The sequence below is a fragment of the Frieseomelitta varia genome, unplaced genomic scaffold (assembly GCF_011392965.1).
Source record: "Frieseomelitta varia isolate USP_RPSP 00005682 unplaced genomic scaffold, Fvar_1.2 scaffold_250, whole genome shotgun sequence".
In the NCBI taxonomy this organism is placed as follows: domain Eukaryota; kingdom Metazoa; phylum Arthropoda; class Insecta; order Hymenoptera; family Apidae; genus Frieseomelitta; species Frieseomelitta varia.
Window position 1 is genome coordinate 584,152 of NW_025109980.1, and position 20,262 is coordinate 604,413.

Below are 20,262 nucleotides of genomic sequence, written 5' to 3' on the forward strand. Positions count from 1 at the left end.
TTGGATTATGGATCGAGACTTGTTAATTTTACTTGTTAGAAGAATTCTTCACTCCTCGAGGGAAATTCTGGAGAATTTTTTGAAAGAGTTTTGTGAAATTTTATTGGATTTAATCTTAGGAAATTTTCTTCGAAGAATTCTTGGGAATATTTGCAACTTTTTTGTAGATTTCTTTCTTGGGATATAATTTATGATAATTCAATCACTCAGAACATGTTGAATGTGGAACTAGGACAGATTTCTTTTCAGTTCCCATCTTTGGAAGATTTTCTCGCCATCCTTATTTGTTGAGGAAAATTCTGAAGAACTTTTTTGGAGGGGTTTCTTGAATTGTAGATTTAGATTTATTAAATTCTTCTTAGAACTCTTCAGAATATTTGGAATTTTTGTAGATCTCTTTTCTGTGGCGCAACTTGTGATTACTTAACAGTTCTCTTTCACGAAATTGACGTAGAAGACTTGGAATTTTTGTCACTTTCTCTTACCAATCATTTTATTACTTGAAAGATTCTTCGGAAGCCTTCTTATCCATAAAAGATTTGAAATAATTTTTTCTTTTTTCGTTAAAGACTTGGAACTTCTTGAAGATTCTTCAGAATGTTTGGAATATTTTCAGCATCTTTCACTTAAAATTTTCCTAAGTTTCTTTCTCTCTCGACGTCTGAAGATACACCTCCCGCGAAAGGTTCGAAATTTTCACGATTCACTTTTACTTTTCTTGGAAAAGTTCGCAGATCCGAGGATTTACCGAAGATTCGGAATTTTCGTAATTTTCTTCTTTCGCAAAAGATCTGAAAAATTGCGAGGATTCTTGGAAAAGAAGACTTGGTAAATCCTACGTGGAATTATTCATCGCGGTGATGATGCAAAAAAAAAAAAAAGAAATCACGTTTCTTCGTAATGAGGCATTGTTGCCTTCGTAAAGAACTGCCTTGCTCTTTAATGAAACGAGAAGTTTAAACATAGTACAATTAAGTACTTTGTGGTGAAATGCGAAGACGCTTAGATTCAGTGCGATTAAGTCTACTTTAAGTACGCTACTGTTGCTCTCGTTAGCCTATGGAATTCTTGTTAAAATTATTAGCCATTTTACGAGACTAAGAATCACTTAACAGCCCTTTCTTGATATATTTTCATTTCATAAGGATCATAACTCCTCTCGAAATTCCTTCACAGCTTATCCTGAATTTCCACGAAATTTCTCGTGTCCTATCGCAGCAATGAATCTTTATGCTAAATTTTAAAATATCGCGAAGTTTAATGAAATTAAACAAATCCGAGTTGGATCTCGATCAACCCAAATGAAAATTCGTGTGGGTTCCAATTTTTCCAAGATGAAATGATAACAGAGTCTTAATAGGAAACTTAGTTAGCTCATTGTGTTACCTATTAGACAGATGAAACGAATTATTAGAATAAACGGAGACAGGCTAATGAGAGTCGCCGAAGGAAGTGAGTTATTACATTGGATCGTTTCAAATAATGTATATTTTATGTAATAGACATTTATATAATATCTGTATGGGTTTCTTTTATACGTGATTCACAAGCAATATCATATCTTTTTTTATTTTTCCTTACATAACTTCCTCCTCCCGTGAAATACAACAAACTTTGTATAAACAACAACGATTATGTAAACAACGACGGTTTGTAACTGAAGTTTGTGCTGAAACGTAACGACTTCCTAATTGCCTTTTACTTGAAAAAAAATTTTCAGCGCACCAAACTGATCAGGAACACTGATTCTCCTATTTTTTTTTTTTTTTTTTTTTTTAATATTTTTATTTTAATTTTTTTTTTTTAAAATCGCGACAAATTGGGACAAAGCTGATAAGACTTCCAAAAAAATCTTTCAACTTTGAAAAATCATTAAAAATTCTAAAATATCAATGATTATCAGGCTGATATTACATTAGTAAAGCTGTTGAAATTAAAATTGCCACCAATTGCTAAAAATTATACTGTTACAAAAACTCCCTCATTATACTGTGTATGCTTTACACGCGTGAAAAAAATTTATCGGTTCAATGAATAGGAAGCTTATCGGGCGATCGTTTGTGTACGATTAACGTGTAAATTCCTATTTCAAGGAGTCGTTTCGAGGCGTTTACAACGGAGGTAAATGTATGCAACGACGCTCACGATAACGAAATGTTTCTAGCGCGATGTCGCAACCGCTTGTGCGAACGAACATTGGCGGGCATCGGCAGGCCAGAAATCGCCTACCATTGTGCCAGGCATCGTAACCGGGCTCATTGTCGCCGCTTGTGACGCTTCTTGGAATCGTGTTAATCGAGAACAGTTCGGACTTGCTGGGTTTAAAATGTGTGTCGAACAAAATATCACGTCATTCCGGTTAACGATAAAATAACGACAACAAAACCCTCCTGCAAAGTAATCTCAGTCCTACTGATCTTTATTCGTCATTCCTTAACTTTTTTAAACTTAAAATCTGGTGACAAACGGAAGCTAGATCAGTTTGGCAAATACAGTAGTTATATAATATTTTTCAAGAGCAATCATAATTGCAATGTACAGAGCAATTGAATAAAGGTAAATAAGAAAGGAAATTTTAAGTGAAAGAACTTTTGATTGAGCAAAAACGTTCCATTAATTGAAACATGTAGAATTAATCTGAATAATAATAATTAATGGTGTATAATTATTTGACTTGCAATGAATGAAAGACAAAAATTTGAATGAAGAGTAACTTGCTTATTAATATAATTTCATTTCACAGTGGTTTCTTTTTGTGACAAGTAAAAAGAGAAACTGTTGTGACTGAAAGAATTATACAAAAACTTAATGTCTAATTGAGTAGAAAATATAAAAGATAATCTGAACACGATGTAATGGTGTTCAATGGCTACAATCGAAGAAAGAAAGGATAATGATCTTGTTAGGACTTACCCAACATGTGACATGCTAGCACCACGCTTCTGCGTCATCTTGTTTGGGTCACTCCCTGAAATAACTAAAAATAGTAGACCTGGTCATGGTACTATGATTCTATAATCACGAGATAACATTTAAATTGTTTACAGTAATTTTAATGCCAGTCACATGAATATATCTACTACATGTTTGTTTTCTGTGACAGTCTATCATTCAAATCTTAGAAATGGTCATTAAACTTTGAACATACATGCATCTGTGAGGAATTTATACACGTTAGAATCTACAGAATCGAAAGGACGAAAAGAATTGTGGCAAGTTTCATTGATTTCTAATTATGCTACGCTTTCACACATCAAAATTACGTATGCAACTCCACACAAGCCCCCTCTCATTAAAAATCATTACTCAAATATAGGGCGAGAAAAATGGAGATTCGTGCCGTACCAGAGCAATGATAGATCTACGTCTTAAGCACGGTAAATTGCACGCAGAAAACAATTAGCGCTTTACGATGGAAAAGGGAACTTGGGGAAAGAAAATGCATGAAAACTCATTTAAATGTCGTCGATTCAAAACTCCTCGAAACCCCGCGAGTTTAGCAGAGGAACCTCCGTTCAGAAACGAGAACGACTTTCGGGAGGAACTTTCTAATGAGATGCCCGCGCGTTGATCGAACTGGCTAAAACGAGAAAATACATTTCAACTCAAACACAACTTCGACACGTACCTGGTATGGAATGGGCGATCGTGGATACAGTGAACATTCAGACAAAATTTGATCGTTACACCGTGAAACACAAATAAGAATGTGACAGTCGATCGGACGTGGACGCGAACACTTCGCGGCTAATTCACTTTACTCAACATCAAAACTGGGTGTTTACACTCGGCAGCCGCGCCATTTTGGAGTTTTATTCGGAATTTTATTTTTCCACGGACCTCCAGCCGCGAGAAGTCGCCTCGAGCGCAGCGCGATCTGTTAGCCAAGTTGCGAAAACGTTCCGCGTCGAAACGTATACATATGTATGCACAAACACATACGCGCGTACACATGACTAATTGGTCTTTCTGTTCTACATAGGTACATGCAGATTTTCAAATTGAAAATCACGTCAGCTATGCGTCCCAAAATATTTCATCGCTTTTTGTAAAATTTTTGTTCGTCGCAGCGTCGTAAGAACAAGTCATTGCTTGCATTGATCGGTTCTTGGCCATTCGGAAATGCTCGATTAAAGGCGACAATTGAAACTGTTAATACCTTCGGACGTTACATTGACTAATTGGAACGATAATTAATGAGAAAATATCTTTTTCAGACGTTAATTGCTAAAAGGTTGTACAATTAAAGTAGCCTGGTAGCGCCACCTACGAGTAGCTTTCGTCATTAAATCATCGAATACTGTCAAGACACAGTGTCGAATACTATTTTAAATCTTTGACGGATATTGTCAATTATTATTATTATTATTATTATTTTTTACTTTTAAACAACTGCGAAACAAGCCCAACAGATTATAATTAGGTGCAATGCATATACTTGATTTATAAAATGTAATTGATGATAGAATTTGTCAGACCGATTGTATCACTCTCGTGTGAACAGTAGTCTAATGCTGTCACAGTTAATCGACAGAATTTTCGTCATTAGTAGATTTTACGTACATTCTTGAACTTTCAAGAGAGAACAGACTCGAATTAGATTTTCGTGTTGATATAATATACAAACTGCGACGACTCAAGTTGTAATAAATCAAAATTCGCGCCTGAAGTATTAGGACGTATCCTCAATGACATCAAGGCAAACATACAACGTCTTAATTCTTAAAAATATTCCAAACTTATTTTTTTCCAAACTTCCAAACCCACTATACTTCGTTGCTAATAATTAAAACTCTAAGAAGCAAAGAAGGAAAAAGAATAAATGATTAATTCGACACACTTTCAATTACACTTTCTTGCTAAAATATTGATAGACTAAATAGCCATTCTTACGTGTATATTATCATACTCACATCATAAATCGATGTTTGACGATACTATGGGACAAATACAGATGTGACAAAAATTGGAAAAACTTGGATCAACTAGCAAGAAATATCGTTCTCATGCGAACAACTCATTGTAATTCGAAATAAGACGCCGTAGCGCCGGTATATCTGTATCTAGCCTATATCTACTACGCCACTTCCGCTAACTCGCTGCTGAGCAAAATGGACGCCTTTGTGTCTGTTTTCCTCGTATTCACACTATAAATACTGTTTTCCCTGCGATGCATCACCTTTGACATGGCGATGTTTACGCGGTTTTGCGAGAAACGTAAGTGAAAGTCGTGACGTGCCGCGGATCAATGTGCATTCCTTGGTGATCGACGAGAAAAGGCGTCCAACCAAATAGGCCAGAACCACGGATGACAATTGAGTGAATATCTCTGACGACGGAAACTTTTTCGAGCAGACCCGTACGAACTGGGACCGTTGTTTTGGCGGACATGTAAATATCGGCGGGCCACACACGTCGAGCAACACTGGAATGTTGGATATCGTTACGCCTCCCGCCAAAATTCCACTCGCTGCTCGCATTCTGCAGTATAAATAATCGGCTGCGGACAGCTAGGTAATGCAATTGACACAAAACTTCCACCGATGTTTGTTTTCATCCGTCAAATGACATACAACCGATGTTGTTACCACCACTGACCATGGCAATTCTATTATTTAGCAGAATTGAGCACACCTGGGAAGTTTCCAGCCAGTAGCATCCTCCTTAAGGCCATGTTATCATATATATGATGTTGGATGGTAGATACTCGACAACTGGAGGTAATAATAACAGCTTTATGTGGTGATAGTGAGCCAACCGTTCTATGTTAGATGAACACTTTCTGTGAAATTGTCCGGACAACGCAAATGAGGATTAGGATTATTAAAGGAAATACGGTTTGTATATTTGAAAAAAAAAAATGACATGTTTATTTGACACATCACATGCGTGAAACAGTTTCTTCATTCGTTCAATGATTTCCGTCAGAGTCTTGATACAGACTCATTTCAATGTGTTTTGTTTGATCTGTTAGTAACATTGATACTCTTGAGGGTCGTTGTAATGATTTCATTGATTTGGTTGTATTTTTGTTATGACATTATGGCATGCATGTATGTGTATATACGTATATACAAATACATAGAACTATAACATAGCAGCATTTTTGCAATTGCTATGAATGAAATAGCATTGTGCGCAACATATAATAACAATACAATGTGATTTTATGAATTTTAAGTTGGGATTTTCATAAATTTTTTTTATTTAAGTTTTGGAAAATCATTTGATGTAAATATAACCTTTAACACTTTTTTGCTGATGTTTAATGTTTTACTATGTTTAACACAATATTAATGTCTTTCATTAGTTTTGCATTGGTTTTTTATCAGATTTGTGGATTAAAGAGCCTAAAAAATAAGTTTATCTGTTAGTAATATTTTTTCATAAAAATATATCATTAACTTGACATTACAGAAATGTGAGTTGATTTTATTTTATTTTTTATGAAAATAATAAACTTTTTTGTACATTTAGTAATATATATTTAAAAAATTAATAGTACTTGTTTATTCATTACTTTGAAATATATATTAGATTTTTGTACAGCTTTGAATTCATACATATAAAATGTAACAAATTAATAATTCAGATGCCATTATATTTGTTGTTACGTGTCTGTTTCAGGAGAAGAAATTATTACTAACAATGGACCGTTTGTTGGAGGATCCACGTGCTTCATCAAAATTTGGTTGATAATTTCTAATACATCATGGGAACTTAAAAGAGACTTCGTTAAGTTCCCAATATATGCCTTAGTGCTAGTGTTCTTTAATAAGCGTTAGATATAATTCTGCTTGACAGTGAAATATCTCTTATGTCGGAATGCCTTGAAAATGCGAGTGTAAACATTTTAACAATGATTTCTTTAAGCATTCGTGGAAACAGTGCATTTAGATATGTTCTGTTGATTTATATTTATCACATACTGTGAATAAGACTTTTCCTAATATGTCAGTGCAGTGTTTGTTACGTTGGATAATTCTATGAACCTCAGAGTACGCATAAAGACACTGGATCTAATTTTAATAATATTTTTTGTCCAGGCTGTAATGCCAGAACAAGTCAAATTCAAGATGAACGGGGTTATACCGAGTGTGCCAATCACAACTCTCGCTGGTATCGCGAGTCTCACTGACTTGTTACCTGAAATGCCCCTTCCAACACCGCTGCCTCAGACTCTAACTAACAAGTCCCTTTTATTTCATCCAAGAGTGGCAGAGGAAGCACAAATATTGTTAAGTGTTCGCAATGAAAATTTAGTGCCGCAGTTAATATTATCTTTATCTCAAACCTCATCTGATCACATTGAACTGAAAGATAATTATGCAAATGCAGAACAGCCTTTGGAAACCGAGCAAAATACTCCGGAGTTACTTAAGGCAATTTTACAAATAAATCCGCATGTGTTTAAGGGCCCTCAATACAATTCACCGCGAAACTGGGCCCAAGGCACACCTATGATGCACACCAATCAAACATCCGCTAATTACGGGCGATTTTCACCATCCTACTCGAGTTCTTCAGGGTCGAGACAAACACCTCAAGGTAGTCCAGCTCATCCTGCTGCTGCTAGAACAGTGCTAGCGCCGCCCACAGGCATAAACCCCCTACCCAACATGACCCCGCAGCCAAATATGTATTCTCCGGCACATATGAGCTCTCCTGGAACGCCGTTAACGACTCTCGGTAATGTAACACCTCAGCACCACAATATGGCTGGTATGACGCCTCAACATAACATGCATATGGCATCTCCTATGCGTGCTAATATACCTTTGCAACAACATCAGCCCATTAATATCCAACAAAATATGTACGATCCTTTAATGAATCAACAAGTACATCATCCATTAGGGAATCACCAACCAATGGACATAGACAGTACAGTGCAAGAAAATCAGCAATTTTTGCTCGATCCAGTCACAGGTCTTCCCGATATCGATATACCGATTGAAAATATCGAGGCGAAACAACAGAATATGGATAACGCAACGCAACATCTGTTATCCACGACGCAAACCACATCTTATCCAAACATGGACACCAACAATATGGTAAACACGTTGAACACCACTACAGCGCCAATGATACAACATCAACAGAATAATAATTCAGAGAAGGGGATGAAAATGTCTGGTTCATTGCCGGAGAAGTTGAAAGAGCCCATTGTGATGCTGGACAGATTATCCTTGGCAGATCAGGCTCTGATGCAGAAGAGTTTAACTGCGTTCGCCGAGAAGTCGCCGAGTCGGGCCGCGAAGATGGGCATTTCTAATCGCGAGGACGTGAAGTCCGACTCCGAGAGCGAAGAGGAAATCGGTAAGAACAACAAATATTTCAAAGCGCGCGCGAAAGAGCGTCAAGTTCAAAGGGAAAAGGAGAAAGCCGAGAGGAAGAAAAGCGACGACAAGACGCGTAGACGAAAAAGGGTAACGGACGACGACGAGGAGGAGGACAAGAAGGAAGTTTTCTCACCGACGAAACCAAAAATCCGGAAGATAGAAAAGAAACTCGTTCCTGTTTTGGCTAAGCTTAGCGTGGAGGAGCTAATGGAAACAAATACGTACCAGCGTTTCAACACGACCATAGAAACGATATTCGAAAACACAGAAGACGTATCAACCAATGCCGAATTAGAAGACGACGGTGATGTGCCTCCAGAATTATTAATTCCTAAATATCAATTGCACGATCTGTGCACGGAAGCGGCCAAGCTGAAAGCATTAGGGGCGATGGAGTCAATTCCAGCAGACAGACTGGTCAGACTGTTGAATATTTTGGAGAAAAATATTCGAGACGGGGCCAAAGTGTCTCCGCTGGCAGACCCGGACGACGATGTCGATGAGAGTCGATTATGGACCCAGTTGGCCATGGAAAGAGTTCAGCGCGCCGTGGACGCGTCCTTAATTGCGCTGCACATAATGACGTCTAGCAATATGCCAAAAATGGTCTACTTAGAGGACGTGATCGACCGAATAGTCCTTTTCATGAAGTTTCAGTTGCAAAATACTATTTACCCTTCATTCGATCCAGTTTACAAGATAGACACGAAGAATAAGACTGACAATTATAATTCTAGTGGTCGTAAGAAGAGAGGTCACATGAAAGAGGTCCGCGAAAAAAGTATTCTCCAGGTGTACAATAAAATGCACGAATTGGTTGGCCTCCTTGCTGAATTATTAAACATTCAGGTTCTGACAGACACTAGTGTCCTTCATGCCTCTACATTGGGCGTTGCGCCATTTTTCGTCGAATCTGTTAGCGATCTTCAATTGAGCGCGTTAAAATTGGTCACTGTAATATTTACCAAGTACGAGAAGCATAGGAGATTGTTGTTAGACGATATTTTGGCATCCATAGCGCGACTTCCTAGCAGCAAAAGGAGCTTGAGAACGTACAGGTTAAATTCAGAGGATCACATACAGATGCTGACAGCGTTGGTCCTACAGTTGATTCAATGCGTTGTCGTTCTATCTGACAATGTCCTGCCGCAACAGAAGAAATCGCAGGAGGACGAGGAGAGGAAAGAAGAGAAGAAGCCCAATTACGTGGACGCGGACGTTCTGATCATAAACAAATACGAGACGGCCACCAGAATAGCAGGGAATTTTTTAACAGTGTTCCTGAACAAGTGTGGAAGCAAAGGTGAGGAAATCGATTACAGGCCGCTGTTCGAGAATTTTGTGCAGGATCTGTTGGCCACTGTCAATAAACCGGAATGGCCAGCAGCTGAGCTACTCCTCAGTTTACTTGGAAATCTGTTGGTGGGTCATTTTTCCAATAAGAGTTCCGACATGGCGCTTAGAGTAGCCTCCATAGACTATCTAGGCGTCGTGGCGGCCAGATTGCGAAAAGACGCGGTAAGCTCTCAATGTAAGTTATCTACCATTGATCAAATTATAAAGGATATCAAAATTGAGCAGCAAAAGGACTCTGACTACGACCAGGTGAAAGATAAAGAGATAGTTGGTCTGAGCGAAGATGAGGAGCGGACGGTTTTTTTACAGAAAGTACTTCTAGATTATTTGGCTGTAAACGGAACCAAGGATTCTGCGCTGGGCTATGCTCGCCATTTTTATCTGGCACAGTGGTACAGGGACTGTGCGTTGGAAAAGACCAAGGTTGGCCAGACAAAGAATAGCCCGAGCAAGAAGATACACAAGAAGAGGGTGAAAAAGAAGAACAAGCATCACTCGAGCGATCAGGATTCAGAGTCAGAGTTGGACGAACCGGATGCCGATGAGAACGACAATAACGAACAGAAAAACTCAGAGGCGTACAGAATCATAGAAGAGAAAAAGAAATACATTATAAGTAGAATAAGGCCGTACAGTACTGGCACGAAACCGGATATCCTTCAAACCTATATCGATTATAATTCAGCGGAGCTGATATCGCAGTATCTCGCATCGAAAAGGCCGTTTTCACAGAGTTTCGATCGATACCTGAAGCAGATTCTGCACGTGCTCACCGAGTCGTCCATAGCGATCAGGACGAAAGCTATGAAGTGCCTGACGATGATCGTCGAGGCGGATCCGAGCGTTTTGGCGCGGGTGGACATGCAGCTGGGCGTGAAGCATTCGTTTCTAGATCACGCAACGTCTGTGCGCGAGGCGGCCGTCGATCTGGTAGGAAAATTTGTATTAAGTAGGCCCGAATTAATAGATAAGTATTACGACATGCTGTCAGCTAGAATCCTAGATACCGGTGTTAGCGTCCGTAAGCGTGTGATCAAGATTCTGAAGGACATCTGCATGGAGTGTCCCGACTTCCCGAAGATACCGGAGATCTGCGTGAAGATGATCAGGCGGGTGAACGACGAGGAAGGTATTAGAAAATTGGTGATGGAAGTGTTCCAGAATATGTGGTTCACGCCGGTCAGAGAACGTCCCACGTTGGATTCCGAGTCCCTGTTGAGGAAGGTTATGAATATCACAGACGTCGTGGCAGCTAGCAAAGACATGGGTCTGGAGTGGTTCGAACAGCTGCTGGTTAGCTTGTTCAAGCCCAAGGAGGACAAAGACGATAGTACAAAGATGCTAACCGAGCCGCCGAAGGCACTGTTGACCGCATGCAAGCAGATCGTCGACTGCTTGATCGAGAACGTCCTTCGGCTGGAAGAGACGAATCTGGAGGAGTCTGAGAAATCAGAGAAGAAAGGATCCTCTCAGAGATTGGTCGCTTGCTTGACAACCCTGTATCTCTTCGCGAAGATACGGCCGCAGTTGCTCGTGAATCACGCGATCACGTTACAGCCTTATTTGAGCTTGAAGTGTCAAACACAGGGCGACTATCAGATCATCAGCAGCGTGGCTCACACGTTGGAATTGGTCGTGCCGTTGATGGAACATCCGAGCGAAACTTTTTTAGCGCAGCTCGAAGAGGACTCGGTTAAATTAATCTTGCAACACGATAGGTCAGTCGTTGCCAGCTGTCTCTCCTGTCTAGGCTCTATAGTGAACAACGTAACTAGAAATTTTAAATTAATACGAGACTGTTTTAAGAAATATTACGGACATCTGACTGAGTACAAATCCTTCTACGAGAAAGATCCTACGAATCCTATGCTCTTGAAGTATCGACCGTTTGTCAGAAGGGCGTTGTTCACCGTTGGCTTGTTGCTTAGGCACTTCAACTTCACCGACCCCGAGGTGATCGAGGGACTGGCAGAGAATATAAAAGACCAGGTATTTGAAACGTTAAACTATTTCGTACATCTGGACAACGACGACATTCGACACTTCACTTTATCAGCCATTGGTTCTCTATGTATCCGCCATTATGAATTTATGTTGCTCCCCGAGTTAAAGGAATTGTACCATCATTTGCTCACATCGGAGAACGCCTTGGTTCACATGAGGATTCAGGTCCTAAACAATATCGAGGTTTACTTGCAAGAGGAAGACAAACGGATGATCAAACAGGATATGGAGTGGGCGAAGATGTCCAAACAGGAGAACCTGAAGGAAATGGGAGACGTGTCGTCAGGAATGGCTAGCACGGTAATCCAGTTGTACGTAAAAGAGATCCTGGAAGCTTTTCTGCACGCGAACATCAGCGTTAGACACGCGGCGCTGAAGGTGATCCAGTTGATCCTTGCCCAAGGTTTGGTCCACCCGGTCCAAATAGTTCCCTATTTGATCTGCATGAGCACGGACTGCGAAAAGGCAGTCAGTCACAGTGCGGACAAGCAGCTCCAGGATATCGAGAAGAAGTATCCAGGCTTTATCCACATGAAGTCCCAGCTGGGCATTAAGCTGAGCTATCGACTACAGAAGATCCTGCAAAATGACATGACGGTAAGGGGAATGCGAGTGAAGGACGGCGAGTTCCCCGGCGCGCTAAACGGCTTTCTGTACACTATTCTGCGAAACACGAAACAACAAAGGCGAGCCATCGTCCTGTCCTTCCTGAAGCAGTTCGACGAGTCTGCGAAAACAAGCTTATCGCAGATGCTCTACTTGGCCGACAATCTCGCTTATTTTACATATCAAGTGCAAGACGAGCCTCTGTTCATTATCCATCACATCGACATTATCATCTCGATGTCCGGTACAAATTTAGTGCAGTCGTTCAAGGAAGCACTGTTGCCGAAGGAAGGTAGCAGCCAGTCTCAATTGCATCATCAACAGCACCAGCAGCAGCAGCAGCAGCAACAACATCAGACTCATTCGACTCTGGGACCGGACGGGCAACCACGACCGGAACAGCTGTTGTCAGCGCTCGAAGACGAGGAGGACGACGAAGAGGACGAGGACGCCCTGTTGGCTAGATTACCAGGTGACACGACGTTGCTGAGGGACTACATCACCGCCAGCCAAGGCTTCCTGCTGCTGCTCACGTTGAGGCAGCACCTGAAGGACCTGTACGGCTTCTCCGACCAAAAGATCGGCCAGTACTCGCCGACGGAGGCGGCGAAGGTGTACGAGAAGGCGGTGAACCGTAAGAGCAACTTGCTGTTCAAACCAAAGGCTACCCTGCAGCGGCTGAAGGAGGGCGTGAACAACGCCGAGCTGGACGCCGACGGCAGGAAGAAGCTGGTGAAAGAGTACTTAGACTTCAAGCAGTTGATGCTGAAGTTCGACCTGGAAGAGCCGGAGGAGGATGGGAACGAAGGCGACACGAGCGGCGGTGGTAAGCACACCATGGACATTAAGATGACGAACTCCGACACGGACGTGAAGATGACGCACGTAGGCATAGCGAATCCTCAGGTGGTTAACCAGTATCCTGGCAACCTGAACTCGTCGATCGAGCACCCGAACAATTCGGTGAACTCGATGGCCACCGGCGGGCCGATGCCGGTCGCCATGGCGATCGACCCGGCCCCGCAGGCCCCGATGAACGTCGCGGCGTCGCAGATGGCCGCGCCGCGTGTGCCCAAGCTGACGATACACGCGCACCACCAGGAGGGCGCGAAAGAACACCGCAAGCATCGGGCGCACAAAACCGAGAAGATCAAGAAACACAAGAAGAAGAAGAGGAGAAGAATCTCCGACAGTAGCGAGAGTGGCGAGGACTACAGTGATCCAGACTTTCTAGTGTGAGTGCGGTGGTGTATGCCCGCGCTTAACGTGTACATATAATTACGTTACTACGTACGAGAACCTCTAAAATACTACGATAACTTGGACGCGTGTTTCGCGTGGTTGATGATGTGCGTGCTCTGGTGTGCGTGGCAGCGGCGTCTATTTTTTTCTTTTTCTTTTTCTTTTTTTTTGTCTTTTCTTTTTTTTTCTTCTTCTTCTTCTTCTTCTTCTTGGTGCGTTTTCGTGTCGGCCGTGGATGTAGTAGGCGTTCCTTTTTCTCTTCTGTTCTTTTTTTTTTTTCCTTTTTTTTTTTTTTTTTTTTTTTTTTTTTTTTTCCTTTTTTTTTTTTCTTTTTTTACGTAAATGGAATTCGAACACACACCTACGTACACGTACACGTACAGACACACACACATACACGGATACAATGATAAAGAAGGAGAGAAAGGACAGAAAAAAATATAAATATATAGAACATATATGTATGTATGACGCTAATGTTATAGGAAGTACCAGTGCCGGACGCTCTGAAATCGCGGCGGACTCCCATCGAAACACAGAAACGGACTGAAATTACTTTTAACAAAAAAATTCAGTGCGGGTATGAAACGACGCAAAATAACGAGAGTATAATGGAGTATAATGAATTAGAAACGATGCTGATCTGTATAGAGGACGGTGGTGCTTTGCGGAAATGCGAATTGTATGATCCTTGTTTGCTGATTTGACTCGATTGAAAGGGAGCGAGAGAAAATGGAAAGAATGCTTTGAGTTTTAAGTATTGATCGTCTCCGTACGATCCGTTAGGGTTATTTCGTTGGCTAGAACACACACACACACACACACACACACAGACACACATACACGTGAATGCGTGCATTAAGATTTTCTTAGTCCATATTCGAACTGTTCGAAACGTAGATCGATAAAAGGATGGAACTTGGTTCAGTCGCGAGTCGTAATCGAACAACGCTTCTGTTGTTCGATTATTTCCTAGTTTCTTCTCTTCTTTTCTTTTCGTACGTGGGGATTTGCAATTCCTCTGCAGAAAAAAATTTTTTGTTCCTTTTTCCTTCTTCTTTCTCGACCCGTGACCATTACGAAGCTTACGTTCAAATAAAAAAAAAACGAAACGAGAGGAATTTTATTTTATACGATCCTTGAGACTTAAAAGAAGAAAATGATTTTTTTTTTTTTTTCAGTTCACGGAAGACACTCGCGTAAGAATATTAACGAGAAGAAAATCACAAAGTACGTCTGTATGCATAATTTTGATCGGATCGGATTAAGATAGAGAAATATATCTCGAACCAAGTTCCCAATTTCACAGAGGGAGCCCGAGTGAAAATTCTTTTTTTTTTTTATTTTTTTATTTTTGGAACACGTTTTTTGTCAGTGTAAATAACATTGAATAATTGCAACAAGATCGATGCGAGATTTTAATTTCCTTTTCACGGAAAAAGACGGAGAGACAAGTATTGGATGATGACGGGAGGGTTTGAATTTTTGCCGAGAAATATTGGTATTGTAAGTTTTTGTTTCGAAATCTTACTCTTATCAAAAGTGAGAGAGAGAGAGAGAGAGAGAAAAGAAAAGAAAACTCGGAAGAAACAACGAGAAAGAGAGAGAGAGAGAGAAGCCAACAACAGCAACAAATAAAAGAAAAAGACGGAAAAGAGCAAATCATGAGAGAAAAGAGACAAGGAAAGAATCCGTTTAGGCTTGCTCCGCAACAATGTATTATAGAGAAGTGTGTAGTTAAGAGAAGATTAAACGAAAAGAAAACAAGAAAAAAGAAACAAAATGAAAGAAAACAGAAACACATTGCCTATGCATTATGAGAGAGAGAGAGAGAGAGAGCGCGCGCGCGAGAGAGAGTGCGAGAGCGAGAGAGAGAGAGAGAGAAACAAAAAAAAACCGTTGTTTGTAATATCTGTACATACAAATTTCAAGTAAAGTATCTTATTTTCTTACAAACTATATAGCGATGACATTACGAAAGAATACTTAAAATTTTGTTGTAATATTAAGTATTTATTCAGAACTCATGTTGTCCCAATATAGTTTGCTTTATGCACACAACTCGTCTTTTCGTGGTAATTGAACAAGCAAACAAACAAACAAACAAAAAAAAAAGAAAAACTATCGTTTTTATACAAGCTTAGAGGTAAACGAAACAAAAGCAGAAAACAAAACAAAAAAAAAAAAAAAAAAAAAGAAAAGAAAAGAAAGAAGAAAGTGTAGAACGAAAAGACAGAGAAAGAGAGGAAGAGGAAGACGAAGAAGAGAACGAAGAGTTAAAAGGAAAGAAAACCATCTGGTTATCTATTCGACTGTGAAAATGAACGAGGTTATTATTCGTGCGCTGGATGGTGGTGGAAGGAGATAGAGAGAACAAACGAAGAACCAGGAAGAAAAACCAAACAACTGGGAGATCCGTGAAAATGTACGATGAAGGGAGGACCTCGACGGATCGCGTAGCACTTCCGCGCGACTCGTTTTCTTCGTGATACGCCGCACGCGATTTTCGTCTGTCCAGGACCGAGCGTACTACGGCGTTAGTCGAAAATTGGCGTTATAAACATTTCTCTCATCGATCGTCCCTGACTCGGGAACCAACCGTGCAGCTGTGATCTTTTAGCGATACTATCTTTCGTGGGGACACACACAAGGTGTAATTCGTCTCTTTTATACGTTTATAGAAAGTCCATCGGCCATCATCGACACGCAAGCGAGAGTTTCATCGAGAGAAAAAGCAGAGCAGTTTTACGAATTTGCCTCGTCGTCCTGGATGGTCGAACGTCACGTTCAAAACATGTTGTCACGCTCGCATGTTTCATAAATATTTCAGACACCGTAGACTCGGTCTAGCGAGGTCGTTCAAAGATTATAAATCACGCACCGATCCGAGTCTTCATCGAAGACGAATCGAACATTGCGTACATCATCGTCCATACTGTTTTAGATCGCTAGCTTGAAGCGTTTTGTGTCCCGACTAGGACACGAAGGGAACGAGTCGATTGGTTTGGAACAGGAACTCGCTGCGTGATCCGTGCGAGCCAGCTCTGGTTTGCCGATCAAAAGATGAAAGGAATGAAAGGATATGAGAGAGAGAGAGAGAGAGAGAGAGAGAGAGAGAGAGGTTTTTTTCACTTTCAACGTGGATCATCCTTTTCGTCCTGCGAGAACGTTACCATCATTTTACGATCATTTGTTGCATTTACGGCTGGTCGTTCATTTCTTGCGATGGAATAAAAAACGACGAGAGAAAGAAAAGAAAAGAAAAGAGAAGAGAAGAGAAGAGAAGAAAAGGAAAGAAGATGAGGGAAGCGGAAAAATTGTTGGCCGTTGAAACGGATCTTTAGATAGAGGACGAACGATCGCGAAACGAACAGAATGATCTATTAGGTGATAATGAACGCTTCTTTCGTTTTAATCTCGATTTAAAAACTAGCACTTTATTGGGGCCCAGATGTACATTCATCTCTATATCTCATCAATAAATCTGGCAGCAAAAGAAGTATGGAATTCATTCGATTAGTTGTTAAGAGTCTCGCGAGAGATGCACGTTGATTGCACGAGTTCTCGCCCGTTTTCAATTAACGGTGAATTAACGGAACGTGTCACGTTCGTCGTCGTCGACCCGTGAAAATGAGCAATTCGCGTGCATTTCTTGCACTTCTAGATTAGCCGAAACGTTCTCGAGAACCAATCGCGCGGCGAATCCCTTTAGAGATCCAAAAGTCGAACGATTTGTTGAAAAGAATGAAAAAAAGAACAGTGACTTTCCGGTCCGACATTGACGCCGCATATTGATTCCAGGAACATGCACGAGTCGCGTGATCGATCGCGTTCCCCTTTCGTCTTGGAGCCATTGGACGACGCGATTCTTCACTGAAACCGACGAAATCGATCTCGATTCCAGATGGAGGGATCTCGTGTCCGAATTCTTTACCGTCCCCTGAACCGTGTGCAATGCTAGAAATTAGAGAAAACTCCAAGCGTCGAAGTCACTGAAACGAACGCGCTGTTCCTGGCATTTTGAGAGGATGAGAGATAGAGAGAGAGAGGGAAGGGACACGTGGATTTTTCGATCGTTGGAAATGGCGTCGCGGACTATTCGATGGATCCTGGTTGTTCGATCGATCGACAAGAAAGCAAAAAACCGAGAGAGGAGAAATAGAGAAGAGTAGAGAGAGAAAAGAAGAAGAGAGCAATCGAACACACAGATACACACACACACACACACACATACACAAACACGCTTGTTGCGCCTACAGTTAGTCGCGCGCAGAAGAGAGAAAGAATGAAAGGAAATAGCGGATAGAGTTGGGAGAGGGGAGGTAACGGAATGGATGAGGCAACGCGTCTGAGATTATCGATGACAAATATTGTTAGAGAGGGAGATGTCCAAGTGACTGAACTAAATCGTAGCGACGAAACAGAGAGGAAGATCTTCGACCTGTACAAATGTTCAAGTGTGTACATATTTATTATATTGGGAAGGGAAACGAGGATGTATTGGGAGAGGAAAGGAAAGGAAAGAGAAAAATGTCGGATCTGATGGTTCTTGTTGCGAGGATGGATGAGGAGAGAACGAGGAGAGGATGAATAGACGGTGTTGTGTGCGCGCGTATGGAATGTAAGAAGAAAGGTGAGAGAGAGAGAACATACGTTGATATGATATATGGATGAATGAGACGGGGAGCTGAAAGCATTTCATTAAACACTTTATTGTTCGTTGTAATAAACTTCTAGAGAATACGATTATTGAAGAGAGAAAGAGAGAGAGAGAGAGTGAGAGTGAGAGAGAGAAGAATTTTAAACGGTTATATTTCTTTGTGCATATATACATATGTAGACTGTCATATATGTGTATATATACGCAGCTCGGAAAGAAACAAAAATCGAAGGAATTACTACTATTGCTATAATGTGTGGCGTTTAATTCGTAAAACGAAGCGAGGATGTGAATTGACGTGTTTGTGAGGTAATAGAATGATCCGCGAGAAAGAGGGAGCGAGGAATGTGAATAGGAAGCAAAAAAAAAAAAAAAAACAAAAAGAAGAAGAAGAAGAGAATACGTGAACAAAAGAAAATGTGGACAAACAAAATATGAATATAAAACACTTGTCGAATTTGATTGATCTATCGTACTCAGCACAGTACGAGGCACATTTGTATTATATAAAAATATATATATATATATATATATATATAGTATATATATTGTATCACCTATGTTTTTGTATTTGATCATCTAATGAAAGGCGAAAGAAAAGGTTCTACAGAAAAGAAAAAAAAAAAAAAAAGAATATTGAATTAACGAACAGAAGGTTAATAGAAAGTATATTATATATTTGAGTAAAATCGCCGAGAATTGGTATTATCCACGGCTGGCCAGGAAAGGGGAGAGAAATGAAATCTTTTTTTTCGTTTCGCATATACACATATATACATATTCGTTTAAGTTTTCTTCTATTCGCTCTTTTTCTTTGGTCTTTCTATATACATATATATATATGTTTGTTTCTCTGTATTAGGCACGTGCACATACACATGTATACACAGATAACACATGCTCAGGTAACGCGAGGGTTGAGGGAGGTTAATTAATTAATTAATTAATTAATATCAGCAGTCTACTTTGAACAGAGAAGAATAGAATGTGGACAGTCCTGGATAAAACCAACGCTCTTTTTACTCATAACTTATTATGTACATCGTCTGAAGAAAAACCGGTACGTTCGCAAAGAAAAAATAAACATAAGTATATATCAATCGGTTTCGTTCATTTCCTCTTTGCCCTCCATTATTCGAATTCTCTCGCACTCGTTTTCGCAGTTTGAAGAAAAAGAAAAAAAGAAAAAAGAAAAAAAAATGCTCAACCTGATGTGAAGGAAACCTTTGGAAGAGGTATATATATATATATAAAATTCGCATAAAGTTGCGTCGTGTTGTGCTGAGATCGCGTTTTATGAGAATGTGTTTTTCAGAGCGGATCTATTTGTATGGCCGACACTTCCGGCGTCACTGGCAACGGCCCCGATACGCGACAAAGTAGCGTACAAGGCTACTTTGTAACACGAAGATTTTTAGCGATTGTAAATATGAAAGAAAAAAAAGAAAAGAAAGAAAAGAGTGAAGAAATAGAGAATCTTCGGACTACAGAGTGATTCGACGACGAGGGAACCGATCACGAGGCATCGTGCTCGTTTTATGCTTGTGTTCGTGGGCTCGTCGTTGTCGTGGATCATTTCCTACGGAAGACTGTTTACTATAGAAGAGGATACTTTTAGCATACCGTTTCGGAAAACGAAGTACAAAACAGACACACCGAGATTTCGTTTCGCCTCTAGTAAAGTGATCCCGAGAAGTTTCGGGAGAAGTTTCGGACAGGAAGTAAGTACAATTATTGTAAATACCATGAAGTATGATTATATACGCAGATTATTATATGGGAATTGCGTTGGAGATTTGCTGTTCTAAGAGTGTGCTGTTCGATCGATTAATTTATTAAAATGGTTACAACAATTTATGAATTAGCGGAGGAGTTAATGGGAAACATATCGTCTATTCTTTAGCTGTAAACGGACACATCTGTTTCTTTCTTTAATTTACAAATACGTGTACATCTTGTAAGCATCGATCGATTAACCCTTTCAGGATCGAAATTGTTTCAGAACTGTGGAACTATATTAATATCGTAATAGGTTTCAGACTATATTAA

General features: G+C 40.3%; 1 protein-coding gene and 1 long non-coding RNA gene across 7 annotated transcripts in view; one reads left to right on the top strand and one right to left on the bottom strand.

Annotated features, from left to right (window-relative positions):
• The window catches only part of LOC122528426, a 19,158-nt gene extending 15,275 nt beyond the window's left edge, over positions 1-3,883 (bottom strand). The window contains exons 1-2 of the long non-coding RNA XR_006306574.1: positions 3,629-3,883; positions 2,914-2,968 (exon numbers count right to left, since the gene is read on the bottom strand). This is a non-coding gene — a long non-coding RNA (uncharacterized LOC122528426). The remainder of the gene's footprint in view (positions 1-2,913; positions 2,969-3,628) is intronic.
• Positions 3,884-5,091: 1,208 nt separating this feature from the next.
• On the top strand, positions 5,092-19,313 carry LOC122528432 (nipped-B-like protein B). 6 transcript variants are annotated; one of them, XM_043653524.1, is made up of 5 exons: positions 5,092-5,514; positions 5,623-5,837; positions 6,628-11,312; positions 12,216-12,217; positions 12,608-19,313. In XM_043653524.1, exons 3-5 carry the CDS (start codon positions 6,987-6,989, stop codon positions 13,548-13,550), a joined length of 5,271 nt encoding a protein of 1,756 aa, XP_043509459.1. In that variant the 5' UTR covers positions 5,092-5,514; positions 5,623-5,837; positions 6,628-6,986; the 3' UTR covers positions 13,551-19,313. The 6 variants fall into 6 exon arrangements, 5 of the variants coding, with proteins under 5 accessions (XP_043509459.1, XP_043509458.1, XP_043509455.1 ...); XR_006306579.1 differs by having other exon boundaries at positions 6,628-14,398; positions 17,762-19,313; XM_043653523.1 differs by having other exon boundaries at positions 5,092-5,217; positions 5,356-5,514; positions 6,628-19,313.
• The last annotated feature ends 949 nt before the right edge of the window (positions 19,314-20,262 follow it).